The sequence below is a fragment of the Alligator sinensis genome, unplaced genomic scaffold (assembly GCF_000455745.1).
Source record: "Alligator sinensis unplaced genomic scaffold, ASM45574v1 scaffold1108_1, whole genome shotgun sequence".
Classification (NCBI taxonomy): Eukaryota; Metazoa; Chordata; order Crocodylia; family Alligatoridae; genus Alligator; species Alligator sinensis.
In genome coordinates this window covers 1,349,523-1,362,499 of record NW_005842256.1, presented here as the reverse complement: position 1 = coordinate 1,362,499, position 12,977 = coordinate 1,349,523, and the positions used below count along the sequence as shown (strand labels likewise).

The 12,977-nt window shown below is 50.4% G+C and overlaps 1 protein-coding gene across 1 annotated transcript in view; it reads right to left on the bottom strand.

Annotated features, from left to right (window-relative positions):
- LOC102380999 overlaps positions 1 to 12,977 on the bottom strand; it is a 74,577-nt gene that overhangs the window by 22,909 nt on the left and 38,691 nt on the right. The window contains exons 9-16 of the mRNA XM_014521774.2: positions 11,002 to 11,100; positions 9,602 to 9,694; positions 8,462 to 8,574; positions 7,882 to 8,014; positions 7,480 to 7,611; positions 1,916 to 2,158; positions 1,465 to 1,527; positions 710 to 805 (exon numbers count right to left, since the gene is read on the bottom strand). Coding sequence (XP_014377260.2) covers positions 710 to 805; positions 1,465 to 1,527; positions 1,916 to 2,158; positions 7,480 to 7,611; positions 7,882 to 8,014; positions 8,462 to 8,574; positions 9,602 to 9,694; positions 11,002 to 11,100 — 972 coding nt within the window. The remainder of the gene's footprint in view (positions 1 to 709; positions 806 to 1,464; positions 1,528 to 1,915; positions 2,159 to 7,479; positions 7,612 to 7,881; positions 8,015 to 8,461; positions 8,575 to 9,601; positions 9,695 to 11,001; positions 11,101 to 12,977) is intronic.

The window sequence follows — 12,977 nt, the reverse complement described above, 5'->3', positions numbered from 1 at the left end:
CCCTTCTGACCCTACAAACTATGAAACTATGAAGGCTCTCACCCCACAGCTCAGGCATCCCAGCCTTCCAAGTCCTAGGAGCAGGCAGTGAGAGGGAACTGCTGTCTCAGAGATAGAAATGAGACTGAGCAGCAGGGAAGATGAGTTCTCTCTGCCTCAGACTCTCTGTCTACCCTTGGGCCTGTCCTTTTCTGCTTTCCATGCCTCAGGTTTCCCATCTGTAACCTCATGGTATGGTAAAATGAAACACTTCATCTGCCTCTATCTGTAAAGAAAATTAAGGTCACCAGAAGGAAGATGCCAGACATATTCTTATACTGGCCCTTACAAAGAACTCCGGTCCACACATGGGTGACACCTCCATCTATTGCCCAGGGAAACGATGCTATATGGTGAGCATAGCAGTCACGTCACCAAGTCAAGGATGTGAGGCAACTGGAGTGCATGCGTCAAGGCTTTCCTGCCAATAGATGCAGTGGTACTGGGGACATGGCCCCTTCTCCTGCTCTGTTCTGAGATAAGACACCCCTGATTGTTCGTAGTTGACTCACTGCCCTGTGTCAAACAGGGGGCCAGAAAAGGTGGCCATAATGGTTCTTTTTGTCCTTGAAACCTGCACACGACACACATCCCACTGAGACCTACCTTACCTTGTCTTGTACCATGACCCATCCACCCCCTCTGTCCCAATCTGAGGGGCATAGTTCACCTCCATAATCCTGGTGAGGTTCTCCACTTTCTTCTGGAAGGAAGAGGATTGGTCCTGTAAGGCTGTATCCTTCACCTGTTCCAGAGTCTCTGCAAACTGAGCAGATAAGAATGAGAATGGGGAGTGTCACTTCTTAATCCCAGACTGAGCTCATCTGCCCAGCTGGAACATACCCATCCCCACACAGTGGGCACATCTACATGAGACACTACTGCACAGTGGCTACTGCACATTTATTTAGTACTTGTACAATCAAATACTAAATAACTGCACACTAACCAGAGTTATTGTGCAGTAGCATTTGCAAACACCTTTTAAGTGCTGCTATTGCACAGTAGCCTAATAACACTGTGCAGTGGCATATTAGCACCGTTGGTGCTATGCGCTACTGCACAATATTATTTGGCTACTGCAGTTAGCATCTCATGTAGATGCACCCACTGAGATGTAGGATGGGCCTGCCTGAGAAGGGGATGCTACTGGTGGATGCACTTTTGTTGCTGGTTTCTCATGCAGCCACCTCCTTCCAGTATTTCGCAGCTGCATTATACAGAAAAAGCAGGATCACTGGAGGACATCATGGGGCCCACTCACCATACCACCTCTGTTTCTGGAACAGCACATCCTGCATCTCTGCAGGGGATGGACAAAATGACCCTTGAGGTCACTGCCCATCCTGTGATTCTATGATTTACTGCAACCCTCGAGATTCCACAGGAACTGAAGATGCCAAGATGCATCTATGCAGAACAAACCTCTTGGAGCTCCTGCTGCTTCTGGTGCTGTAGATCCTCTCTCTGCTGAGCCAGTGCCAGCTCCTATAAGCATAGGAAATAGCATCCTTGTCATCTAGCTCAGCCCCAAACCCAAAGAGAACTCCCTAAGGTCCCTTCTGCTGCCTGTGTCATTGTTTTGCAGGCTTCAAGAGCTAGGAACTGCACAGTGGCAGATTTTCCATCAAAGCCTGCCTGCATATGCTGCAGCTGGGAGTAGCTGGACTGAATATAGGATGTGAACACATCCAGGACACCCAGGACAGTCCCTCTCCCATGTAGCTGGAGCAGGTCTGCAGCTTTTAATAAGTATAGTTAAACTAAACAGAGGGAAAAAGAACATCAGAAAAGGAAGGACCCCCCTACCTCCCCGCTCACTAAGGAAAGCCCCTGCCTTTCTGTTGGCTCAGGCTGGGCTGCTTAGAGCTGGTACCTTTTCTTTGTGCACCTCTTCCAGCTGCCTTTCATGTTCTTCCTTTAGGCTTTCCAGAGCAGATTTCTGTGACTCCTTCTCCAAAGTCAGGGCAGAGACAGCCTCTTGCAACTGCTGCAGTTCCAGGTTCTTCTCGAACAGGATCTTCTCTAGAGCAGAGCTCTTCACCGCCTGCTCCACTACCTGTGGTTGGCTCTGCCTGCTCAGGGACTGGTTCTGTTCACTCAGGCCAGCCTCCTGCTTCTGGAACAGAGAGTTGTGTCACCATCACAAACTCTCTCCTTTCCCCTCACTCCAATGAGGCATAGGAGTGACTGGTGTCTCATTGAAAGCTATAGAACCATTCAAGTAAGGGTTGAAAAGACCCAGCATGGCTGAAGTCAGATCCTCCAGATACCAGAGCAGGACTGTACCCTGTTCCCAAGCTGAGCACCAGCTCGTGACACATGCCACTTCTTAATCACAGACTGAGCTCACCTGTCCAGCTGGAATAGAGACCTATCCCCAGGGAGGAACTGACATGCATGATAGGTTTGCCTGAGAAGGGGGATGCTACTGGGGGATGTACCATTGGAGGTCCAGTTGGTCACATAGCATTGCCTCCTCCTTCTCAAGTCCAGCTGCCTTTACAGGTGTCTGGGCCCCTCTCTGCAAGGGAGGGAGCCTGTAAAAGTATCATAGAATCATAGAAATTAAGGGCTGGAAGGGACCTTGAAAGATCATTAAATCCAACCCCCTTGCTCTGGGCAAGAATACTGCTGAGATCAAATGATCCCAGCAAAGTGTCTTTTCAGTCTCCTCTTGAAGACTTCCAAGGTTGGGGACTGCACCACCTCCTTGGGAAGTCTATTCCAGATTCTGGTCACCCTTACCATAAAGTTCTTCCTGAAACCATCCTCTTAACAGTTTATGGCCATTGCTCCTTGTCCTCCCCTGGGGTGCCCTAGTGAACAGTTTTTTCCCCAGCTCTTGCATACTTATAGACGGCCACCAAGTTCCCCATAGTCTTCTCTTCCCCAGACTGAACATTCCCAGATCCCTTAGTCGTTCCTCATAAGGTCTGTCCTCCAGGCCCTTAATCATTCTTGTGGCCTTTCTCTGGACCCTTTCAAGATTCTCCACATCTTTTTTTAAGTGCAGCACCCAGAACTGGACACAGTACTCCAGCTAGGGTCTCACTAGCGCCGAGTAGAGAGGAAGTATCACTTCCTTAGCCCCGATCACGATGCATCAGCTAATGCATCCCAGTATGCTGTTAGCTCTGTTGACTACAGTGTTGCACTGGCAGCTCATATTCATCCTGTGATCAAACATAACCCCTCCCTTTCAGCTATCATGCTAGCCAGGACATCTCCTCTTAACCCATATTCATGTCACTGGTTACTTCTCCCCAGATGAAGCACTCTGCATTTATCATTATTGAGCTGCATCTAGTTAGCAGTAGCTGGAAATGAGGGGGAAGAGCCAGTCCAGTTGCTTCTGCCAGTTGCCACTTCTTCATACTGGAAGGTGAGGGGTCACTTCAGAGCCATGAGTAGAACAAACCTATCACCCACTAGCAGAAAAGGATCAGCCAGGGGAGAAAAGAACAAAGCACTGAAGTGGTAGGGCTGGAGATAAAGGGAACCGGACAGCAAGGAGCATGTGGGGTGCAAGAGGAGACAAGAACAGTTCTGGGGGGCGTGCCAGGATCAGAGGCACACTACAGAGCAAAAGAAAAACAAAGGAGTAATTGCAAAGACTACTACTCACTTGGTGCATTAAAACAGTTAAGAATACACTAGCATGTGTGTTACTGCTCCACTACACTGCACTGCAGTGACCAGTGGGTGGGTCTGGCAATGGCCAATGAGGGCAGGTGTACACAAGACCACATCTCGGTTAAGAAGCATTTCATACCATTGAATGTTTGAAGGACCCTGGAAGGCTCACTCAGTAATGGGGCTCCACCCCTGGCCTTGGGAACCCAACACACACATAGGTGGTGGAAGGTTGGGGGGTAACGGGGCTTAGCCCCCCCAAACGCAGTGCAGCAGTAGGGCTGCAAGGCAGCCCAACTGCAGGCTTCTGGCTGCTGCAGGAAGGGTGAGGGAGGGAGTGGGGCTGGGACAGGGGCAGGTGCTGCACAACCAGGGCAGAGCAAGGGACGGAGCCACGAGCGGCTCATCCAGACACAGCTCTACATGCACCCCGGGAAGGTATGGGGGGCGTGTGCCCCCCGGATCTGCGCAGGACATGGTGGACTGCAGCTGTGGGCTGGGGCCAGGGCAGCACCAGGCTCTTCCTGGCGGTGGGCTGGGCTGTGCTCAGGGTGGGTGAAGGCGGGTGCAGCCACCCCAAAATTTGCCTTATCCCCCCACCCCCTCCCAGTGCTGCTGCCACCCACCCTGACCACAGCACAGCCAAACCCCATCCCACCAGAAACAGCCCAGTGCAACCCTGGCCCAAGCCTGCAGACGCAGCCTGCCCTGCTCTGCTCCACACACAGATCCAGGGGTACACGACCCCCATGCCCTTCTGGAGTGTGTGCAGTGGTGGGAGTCACCATCCCCTCCCCACGCCAGGCACCCCCCTTACTTTGCATCAGTATTCCTGAGACCAGGTGAAAACTGGTCACCAGACCAGGGGTGCAGATAATGCAGTAAAGACAGCGGTCCACATAAAATTAGTCCAGAACAGGTGAAGATACTCTTACATCATTTGGACGTTTTCAAGTTGGCTGGGCCAGGCAACCTGCATCTAAGAGTACTGAAAGAGTTGGCCAAGCTCATAACAGTGCCTCTGGCGAGGCTGTTCAAGGAGTCATGGAACTCAGGAGTGGTTTCTAACAACTGGGAAAAGATGAACGTGGTACCCATCTTTAAGAAAAGACAGAGGGATGACCCTGCCAAATACAGACTGGTCAGTCTGACTTTGGTCCTGGAGAACATCTTTGGAAAAATTGTCAAGGAGGCCATCAACCACAAACTCGTATCTGGTGGGGTACTGAGAAGCAACCACCATGGCTTTGTAGAGGGGAGGTCATGCCTAACAAACCTGGTGTCCTTTTATGACCAGGTAACTAATCATCTGGACATGGGACAGGAGGTGGACGTCACCTACCTAGACTTCAGCAAGGCCTTTGATACTGTTTCCCATGAAATCCTCTTGGTTAAGCCAAAGAGTACTGGCCTAGACCAGGCTACAGAGAGGTGGGCTGGCAACTGGCTCGGCGGCCGATCCCAGCGAGTGGTAATTGATGGGGTGGCCTCATCCTGGAAGCCTGTCTCCAGTGGTATACCCCAGGGATCAGTGCTTAGGCCTGTGCTCTTTAACATCTTTATTAATGACCTGGATGAGGGAGTGAAAAGTGTATTACATTTGCAGATGACACCAAGTTGTGGGGACAAGTGGGTACATCAGAGGACAGGTCAAGGATTCAGGAACACCTTGACAGGCTGGGTCTATGGGCTGAACAGAACCAGATGAGGTTCAACAGGGACAAATACCAGATCCTTCATCTGAGTAGGAAGAACCCTCACTATATCTATACAATGGGTGGTGGTCAACTGGCTGGCACTGCATCTGAATGGGACCTGGGGGTGTCAATTGGCCAGAGGATGAATATGAGCTGCCAGTGTGATGAAGTCACCAACAAAGCAAATAGAGTTGTGGCGTGCATCAGCAAATGTGTCACCAACAGATCCAGGGAGGTACTCCTCCCCCTCTATTTGGCGTTGGTGAGACCACAGCTGGAGCACTGTGTCCAGTTCTGGGCACCGCACTTTAAGCAGGATAAGGACAAGCTTGAAAGGGTCCAGAGAAGGGCCACGCGCATGATCAAGGGCTTGGGGGAGAGGCCCTACAAGGAGAAACTTTGGGATCTGGGTTTGTTCAGCCTGAGGAAAAGGCTGAGGGGCGACTTGATAGCCACCTACAAATATGTCAAGGGAGAACACCAGGATCTATAGATTCATAGATTGTAGAGTCGGAAGGGACCACAATGGATCATCGTGTCCGACCCCCTGCCCCGGCAGGAAAGAGGACTGACCAGGTGACTATCTAGCCTCCTCTTGAAGACCTCCGAGCTAGGTGATAGCACCACCTCTCTTGGAAGCCCATTGCAGATCCTGGCCACCCTTACTGTGAAAAATTTCTTCCTAATATCTAACCTAAATCCACTCTCAACTAGTTTACACCCATTATTCCCTAGTCAACACCCGTTATTCCTAGTCAAGGAGAGCAACCGCTCAGAAAAGCACTCCCTGGGAGGACGTGGTCCAATGGACACAAACTAGTCGAGGAAAAGTTTTGGTTAGACATAAGGAAAAACTTCTTTTCCATACAGGTAACTAAAATTTGGAACACACTTCCAGCAGAGGTGGTGCAGTCGTCATCCCTGGTAGTTTTTAAGAGATGGTTGGACAAACACCTCATTGAGCTCCTTTGAGCCCAATTACCTCCTGCCCATGGCAAAGGACAGGACTTGATGATCTTACAGGTCCCTTCTGGTCCTTCTTTCTATGATTCTATGCCCCACTCCCTCCCCCCACCCCTTCCCCCAAAGACTTAGCTGCTGGGGTGACATGTGCACGCTCAGCCCCTCCAAATAATTTTTTCTCTCTCCGCCTATGCCAACACATATTCCAGCTAGGGAGGTTCTCTGGCAATCAGCCTCATCTCATTTTCCCTTGCACTCCAGAAATCTCCTGAGCAGAGGTAAGCAACCACTGTCCCTGTAGGCCTGCACAGGGATCAGGGGGCACCCTTGGGCCAAAGTGTATGGATACATTCTTATGCCTGTCTCCTGGAAGAGGGAAGAAGGGATGACACATACAGAAGGGGACAGTTAAGTTTGCACAGGCCACCTGCCATAACTCCTCTTACCTGCCCCAATGTGGAGGACACACCACCTAAACCTGGGATTCCTTTGCCCTCTTAAGCTTCCTGAGCTGTAATCTCAGTTGCCTTGTCTCCTCCTGCAGCTCCAGCCCCTCTGCTGTTCTCTCCTCCAGCTTGTTCTGAGCTGCCTTCAGGTGTTGCAGCCAAAGGAACATGCACAATTCTCACTGACAAGGTAGCCAAGGTCTGAACTAGACTGAAATGTATTGCCCCCAGCTGCTATTTAGACAGAGCTCACAATGATGAGAGTCAGGTTCATTCCTGCCAAAAAATCTTGGGTGGTGGCTATGGTATATATTCTGCCCTGGGAGAACCGTATTTCACAGCAACAGCCACTGCCTCGCAAGGGAGCCCTCTCTGGTATTATGCTGGCAAAAGCTAATTATTTAAAATGTAACTTCATGGGGGCAGGAGCACGGGCCCGTAACTGGTGCTCCTGGTGGGTACCAGAAAATGCATGATGAATAATAACAATATTGTGACATGATGGCTAGGCAGGTAGATCTTTCCTGCTTCTGAGGAAATGGACAATGCCTTGAGGTTTACCTCGCAGTCCCAAATCTCATTCACATTAGGCACTCTAGTGCTTAGTGCCTCCTTTGACATTGGGCAGGCAGGGCTTTAGAAACCTTTCCACTGGGCAGCAACCCCTGGGTTGTTGTGAGCCCCAGGAGCTCCCCTACCTCCTGCAGCTCCTCTGTTCTGGTTCTGTCCCCTTGCTGCTTCAGCTTCTGGTGGTTCAGGGGGGACAAGCTGCCCTCCAAGTGATGCACATGCATCTTCAGCTGCTCCCACTCAGGCACCACTGAGGCGACCTGTTAGGAAAACAGGCTGAGAATAAGACAACCTGGCTCTTGAATCCCACAATGCTACTTTCAAGCCCATGGAAATCAATAGTGCACCTCTACCCTACACACTGAGGGACAGTTCCTGCATGATTCAGAGAGGAATGTGACTTGCCATTCCCTCCATCAGGCTCATCTTTCTTTCCTGTTACTTTCTCTCCTTTGCCTCCTGTCCCCTTTCCAACTGCACCAAGTCCATGTGGGACCCATCTGATGCTGTGCTCCAAGCCCCATCCTCACCTCATCTTGGAAGACTCCCAGCTGGTTGCCGTGTGTGGCACAGTGATGCCATCTTCGTATGCTCAGCTCCTCTCTCTTTGGCAGCTCCCACAGGCATGAGTCAGGCTTATGCTTGAGCAGCATCAGGTCCACCCTATGGCAGGGAGAGACCATCATCTCAAGAGGCACAGTGCAGCAGCCCTCTTAGAACCACCCACTGCATTGTCATTTCTAGGCTGAACTTGCATGAAGACAAGTCCCAGCATGCACTGCTCCTTGGGTCTGTGCAAGGGCTGCTGGCATCAGGAGGGAGTGTTACTTATGGCAGCATCTAATATTTGAACCCCATTGTAGGGCTGCCATCTGCAGATGTCCTGGGGCCCTTAGATATACCTAGTGTATTGCCAAACAAGATGCCCTGTATCATTACCTGGCTTAGCTCACCCTCAGTTCTTTGTCCTGCTCCTGCTTCCACCAACCTCACTGCGTATTTGGCCACTGGTTTCAGTGAGAACAGCATTAGGTCATACCCACAATCTCCTATTCCCTATCTACAGTTGGCCTGCCAAGGCTGCCATATGCACATCTCCCCTTCAGGTACCTGGCTTCATCTGCTTTGCTCTGAGTCTCCTTCACATGGGACTCCAGCTTCTGTGCCTCTTTCTGGCTCTTCTCCAGGGCCCCACGCTGTGACTCTAGCTCTTGTACTGTGTGCTGAAAGTAGAGGGAAGAACAGACATTGGCCAACTAAGTGTCCATCTCCCTTGTCCTGGCAGTCTTGCCCTTTTAACTTGTTGTGCCTACTGCCACCTTCTCCTTGGGATCTGAGTCCAACCAGGATTGCTTTCATCTGGGATCACACACAAGACTATTGCTTGTAAATAAGGGAGCATGACAAGGCAAGATCCTACCCACCGCAGAGCTGTCTTCCCTTACCTCCTTTGCTGACAAATTCTATCACATGGGATACTCTTACTAACAGTCCCAGGTTCAAATCTGAGGGGCCAACTGTGAGAACTTGGCTATAATGGGCCTTCCACTCTGAGCTCACTTCCTCCTTTGGTCTGGCAGGACCTAAACTTGCTCTTTGTTGAAAACCGGTAATTTCTGCAGCCCTAAAGGATGTAGGGAAGCATTAGTGTGTGAACTTCCATGTACACTGCTTGGTCATGGCCCATCAGCCACCCACTGCCACTACCAAGAAAGCATACGGCCCCAGCCCCACCAGAAATACCGAAAAGAGGCCCACCTGCACCAACTGGAGAGAAATCTCCAGAGGCCAGATCAGCCATGCAGGCAAAGGCATTGCTCTATCTGCTGCACAACACCACAGCATGCGAGCAGAGCAGAGTCTGGGGCAGGTCTGCTCTCCTCTGACAAGTGTTGCTGGTTGTGGGTATGCTGTTTGAGAGGAACAGTTTCTGGTGTTTTACACAGCTATGTTGGGAAAAGCTCTACAGAAGATGTTCAGTCTGCATGTACACACTTAAACAACCAAAGCGCAGAAGTAGGGCAAAAAATTCCTGGTATTCCAGCTATATACCTGCCATTTAGGTGCACATAGGGAAGGAGAATTCCAAAGTAACTGCATTTAAATGAGATGTTGAAGGCCTGATACTGGTCTGCTAGAGACATGTCGGACTCATGGCACTGACTGGCTGGGGAGCAGGCAGCAGTGATTGTTTCTGCCCCAAATCCTCTGTGAGACGAGTCTGCCCACAGCAGGCTGTTTGGAAAGTACCTGTTTCTGGAGCAAGATGTCACTCAGGGACAAATTTGCCTCCTTCACTTGGTCCTTCTGTTGCAACAGCCTCTCCTCTTCGGCATCCAGGTCCTATGCAATGAGTCAAACATACATAACACTCTATACCACTGGCTACCCCACAAACCATCTTCAGCTCTTCCCACCACCCCAAGGGAGGGTGCAGCAGAACTCTGCTATTCCAACAGCTTCTTTTATGCAAATAACACAATCATTATTTTTCCTGTGTTCTCTCATGACCTCAAAACCAAGCTCTGCATCTAACATGTTACCTACATTATAATGAAGTCTTTTGGACACATGGATGCATGCTTGGGGAAGGAATTCCACTGAAGGACAGCCATAATTCAAGCATTTCCTGTCTTTTGAGTGCTAACCTTTGCAACCTTACTGTTGCTTTTCCCATGCAGTTTCTTTGCAGGGAATAACATCTTCATCATAATAATCCCTTGCTCTGCTAGTCCCCACCAAGTTTGAATATACTACAAAGAAGTTAAATGACTTGCCCAACCTAATGTGGGGAGAAAATGGTTGGAAAGGCACTAGAAAGTCAGTTACTTTACACCAAGCAAAATGGTTTCCCCACTCAAATGCACTGCTACAGATGTACTAAATGAACTAGATTTTGCCATGCTTCCTCTATGCATCCTGTAAGGGCACTGCCCTTCCTAATATTCCTGGAGTAGAGCTTCACTGCAGGTGCTCCAAGGGGGGGGCGGGGGGCATGTTTACACATGCAATTAATGCAAAGCAATAAACTCCAGAGTTTATTGCTCCAGTGCATTGCTCCTGGGATCACCGTTTGAACATGCACCCAGGACCACAGTACATTGAGCCGAGTCGAAGCAGCCCCATCTGGTAGGGGGTCCCAGGAGTCAGCCTGCCAGCCTAGGGCTGCTCCCCCCTGGCACAATGTGCTGTAGAGGGGCTAGCTGGGACACAAGGCTGCTCCAGTGTGGGACTAGCCAGCAGGCAGCCCCCCACACTGGAGCACCCTTGTGCCCCAACCAGCCATGTCAGCGTCTACATGTGCACTGCTGCAGAATGAAAATCCCCGCAGCAGGATAGTACTTATATTTGCAAGTACTATCCTGCTGCACAGTTAATTAGTTTACTCCAGCTCCAGCTCAATTGCCCTGCATGTGTAGACACTGAGATGTTTCCTGCGGAGCTAACTCATCAAATCCACAGTAAACGTCTCATGTAGACGCAGCTGGACTGTATGCAAGACGTGCCTACAAATAATTAGTGTTAGTTTCAGGAAGTTGTGTTCCCTTCCTTCTGGGCCGAACCCCAACTTCAACTTCCTTCTGGACCCATCCCTTTTGTAGGTGCTATTTGGTTTTCATCCCTACTTATTGAGTCAGGAGCCATCATACCTGCCGCAGTTTGGTAATGGATTCCTCCAGGATCACCTTGTTGGCAGTGAGTACCTCCATTGTGGAGGCTGCTCTGGCCCATGCAGAGCCTGGGTGGAGCTGCAGCAAATAAACAAGCAGGATCCAACTGTCAGCTCAGAATGAAGTACTGGTCAGAACCTGCCAGGAAGGGCCAATGACACCCAAATTGCAGCCACGTTCACAAGTACAAGAAGTCCCATAACCCCTTCTGTGCTCAAAATCACATGCAGCAGACACCCTGTGCCTTCCCCCATCCTGCCAGCAAGAACAGACTTTAACCACAGGTATGCAGTCCTGGCTGACTTGTTTGTGAAGTTCCCCTCTCCCTTCTTTATGGCATGTACCTTCTGCCACTAAAGCCAAAAACAGCTTTTCCACCGAGCTCAAGAACAGCAGGATCTGTGTCATTGTAAGAACCACTCTGCTTTGATTTCTGGTGCATCAGGAGAGTGGAGAGCTGTTACTCTCAGTCAGCTGTTACTGTCAGAGTGTTAGACAGCTATACCCTCTACAGGAGAGATCGAGTGGACAAAAGCGGTGGGGGGGTAGCTCTCTATGTCAAGGAAAGCTACGCGTCCCTGCAAACTGACATTGGCACCCAGGGGGGACAATTGGAGACCCTCTGGGTTAAAATCCATGGGGAACACGGCACAGGGGACACAATGGTGGGAGTCTACTACAGACCTCCCACCCAGGATCAAGAGCTTGACCAGGAGTTCACCAGGGAATTGGCTGAGGCTGCACGCTCCCAGTGCATGGTTGTCATGGGAGACTTCAACTACCCTGACATCTCGTGGAAAGAGCACTCAGCCAAATCTGAGTGGTCGCAAAGTTTTCTCTCATGTGTGGATGAGCTGTATCTGACACAAGAAGTCTATGGGCCGATGAGAGGTAAAGCGTTGCTCGACCTGGTACTGGCAACAGGGGATGACCTAATCAGTGACCTAATGATCAAAGGGAAGCTGGGTGACAGCGACCATGAGCTGATCCCCTTCCCCATCCGCCGTAAAGCTGGCAAGTCAGTCAGCAATACAGAAGTCCTCGACTTCAGGAAAGCTGACTTTGACAAGCTTAGGAGGCTAGTTGGCAAGGCCCTAAGGGACCATGACCCGAAGGGGAGGGGAGTTCAGGAAGAGTGGTTGCTCCTCAAGGGAGCGATTCTGGATGCACAAGCAAAGTCTATTCCATCTCGAAGTAAAGGCAGCTAAAGGGCACAGCAGCCCCCTTGGCTCTACAGGGATCTAGCAGACCTCGTGTCTAAAAAGAAAGACCTACAAAGGATGGAGGACTGGACCCACCTCCAAGGAGGAATACTCTGCACTGGTCCAGACCTGCAGGGAGCAAACCAGGAAAGCCAAGGCTGTGACTGAACTCCAGCTAGCTAAAGGTATCAAGGACAATAAAAAGTCCTTTTTTAGATATGTGGGAAGCCAGAGGAAAAGCAAGGGCAACACTGAACCTCTGATAAACCAGATGGAAAAACTGACAACCGATGCCCAGGAAAAAGCCAACTTACTAAATGAGTACTTTGCATCAGTTTTTCACCAGTCCCAAAAGACATCCCTCCCCATTACGGGATGGGAATGCCTGGGTAAGGGTGATTCCTTGCCCTCCATCAGTGCTGACCTTGTGAAGGAACACCTTGAGAGGCTGGACACCTTCAAGTCAGCTGGCCCTGACAGTTTACACCCCAGGGTATTCAAGGAGCTGGCTAACATCATAGCTCAGCTCCTGGCACAGATCTTCAAGAGCTCCTGGCGCTCTGGTGAAGTGCCTGAAGATTGGAAGAAGCCCAATGTGGTGCCTATCTTTAAGAAAGGGAGGAAAGTGGATCTGGCAAACTACAAGTCCATCAGCCTGACCTCTATCCCAGAGAGTCTTAGAAAAGATTATCAAAGAGGCCATTCTTAACAGACTGGCCAATGACAACATCCTGAGGGACAGCCAGCACAGGT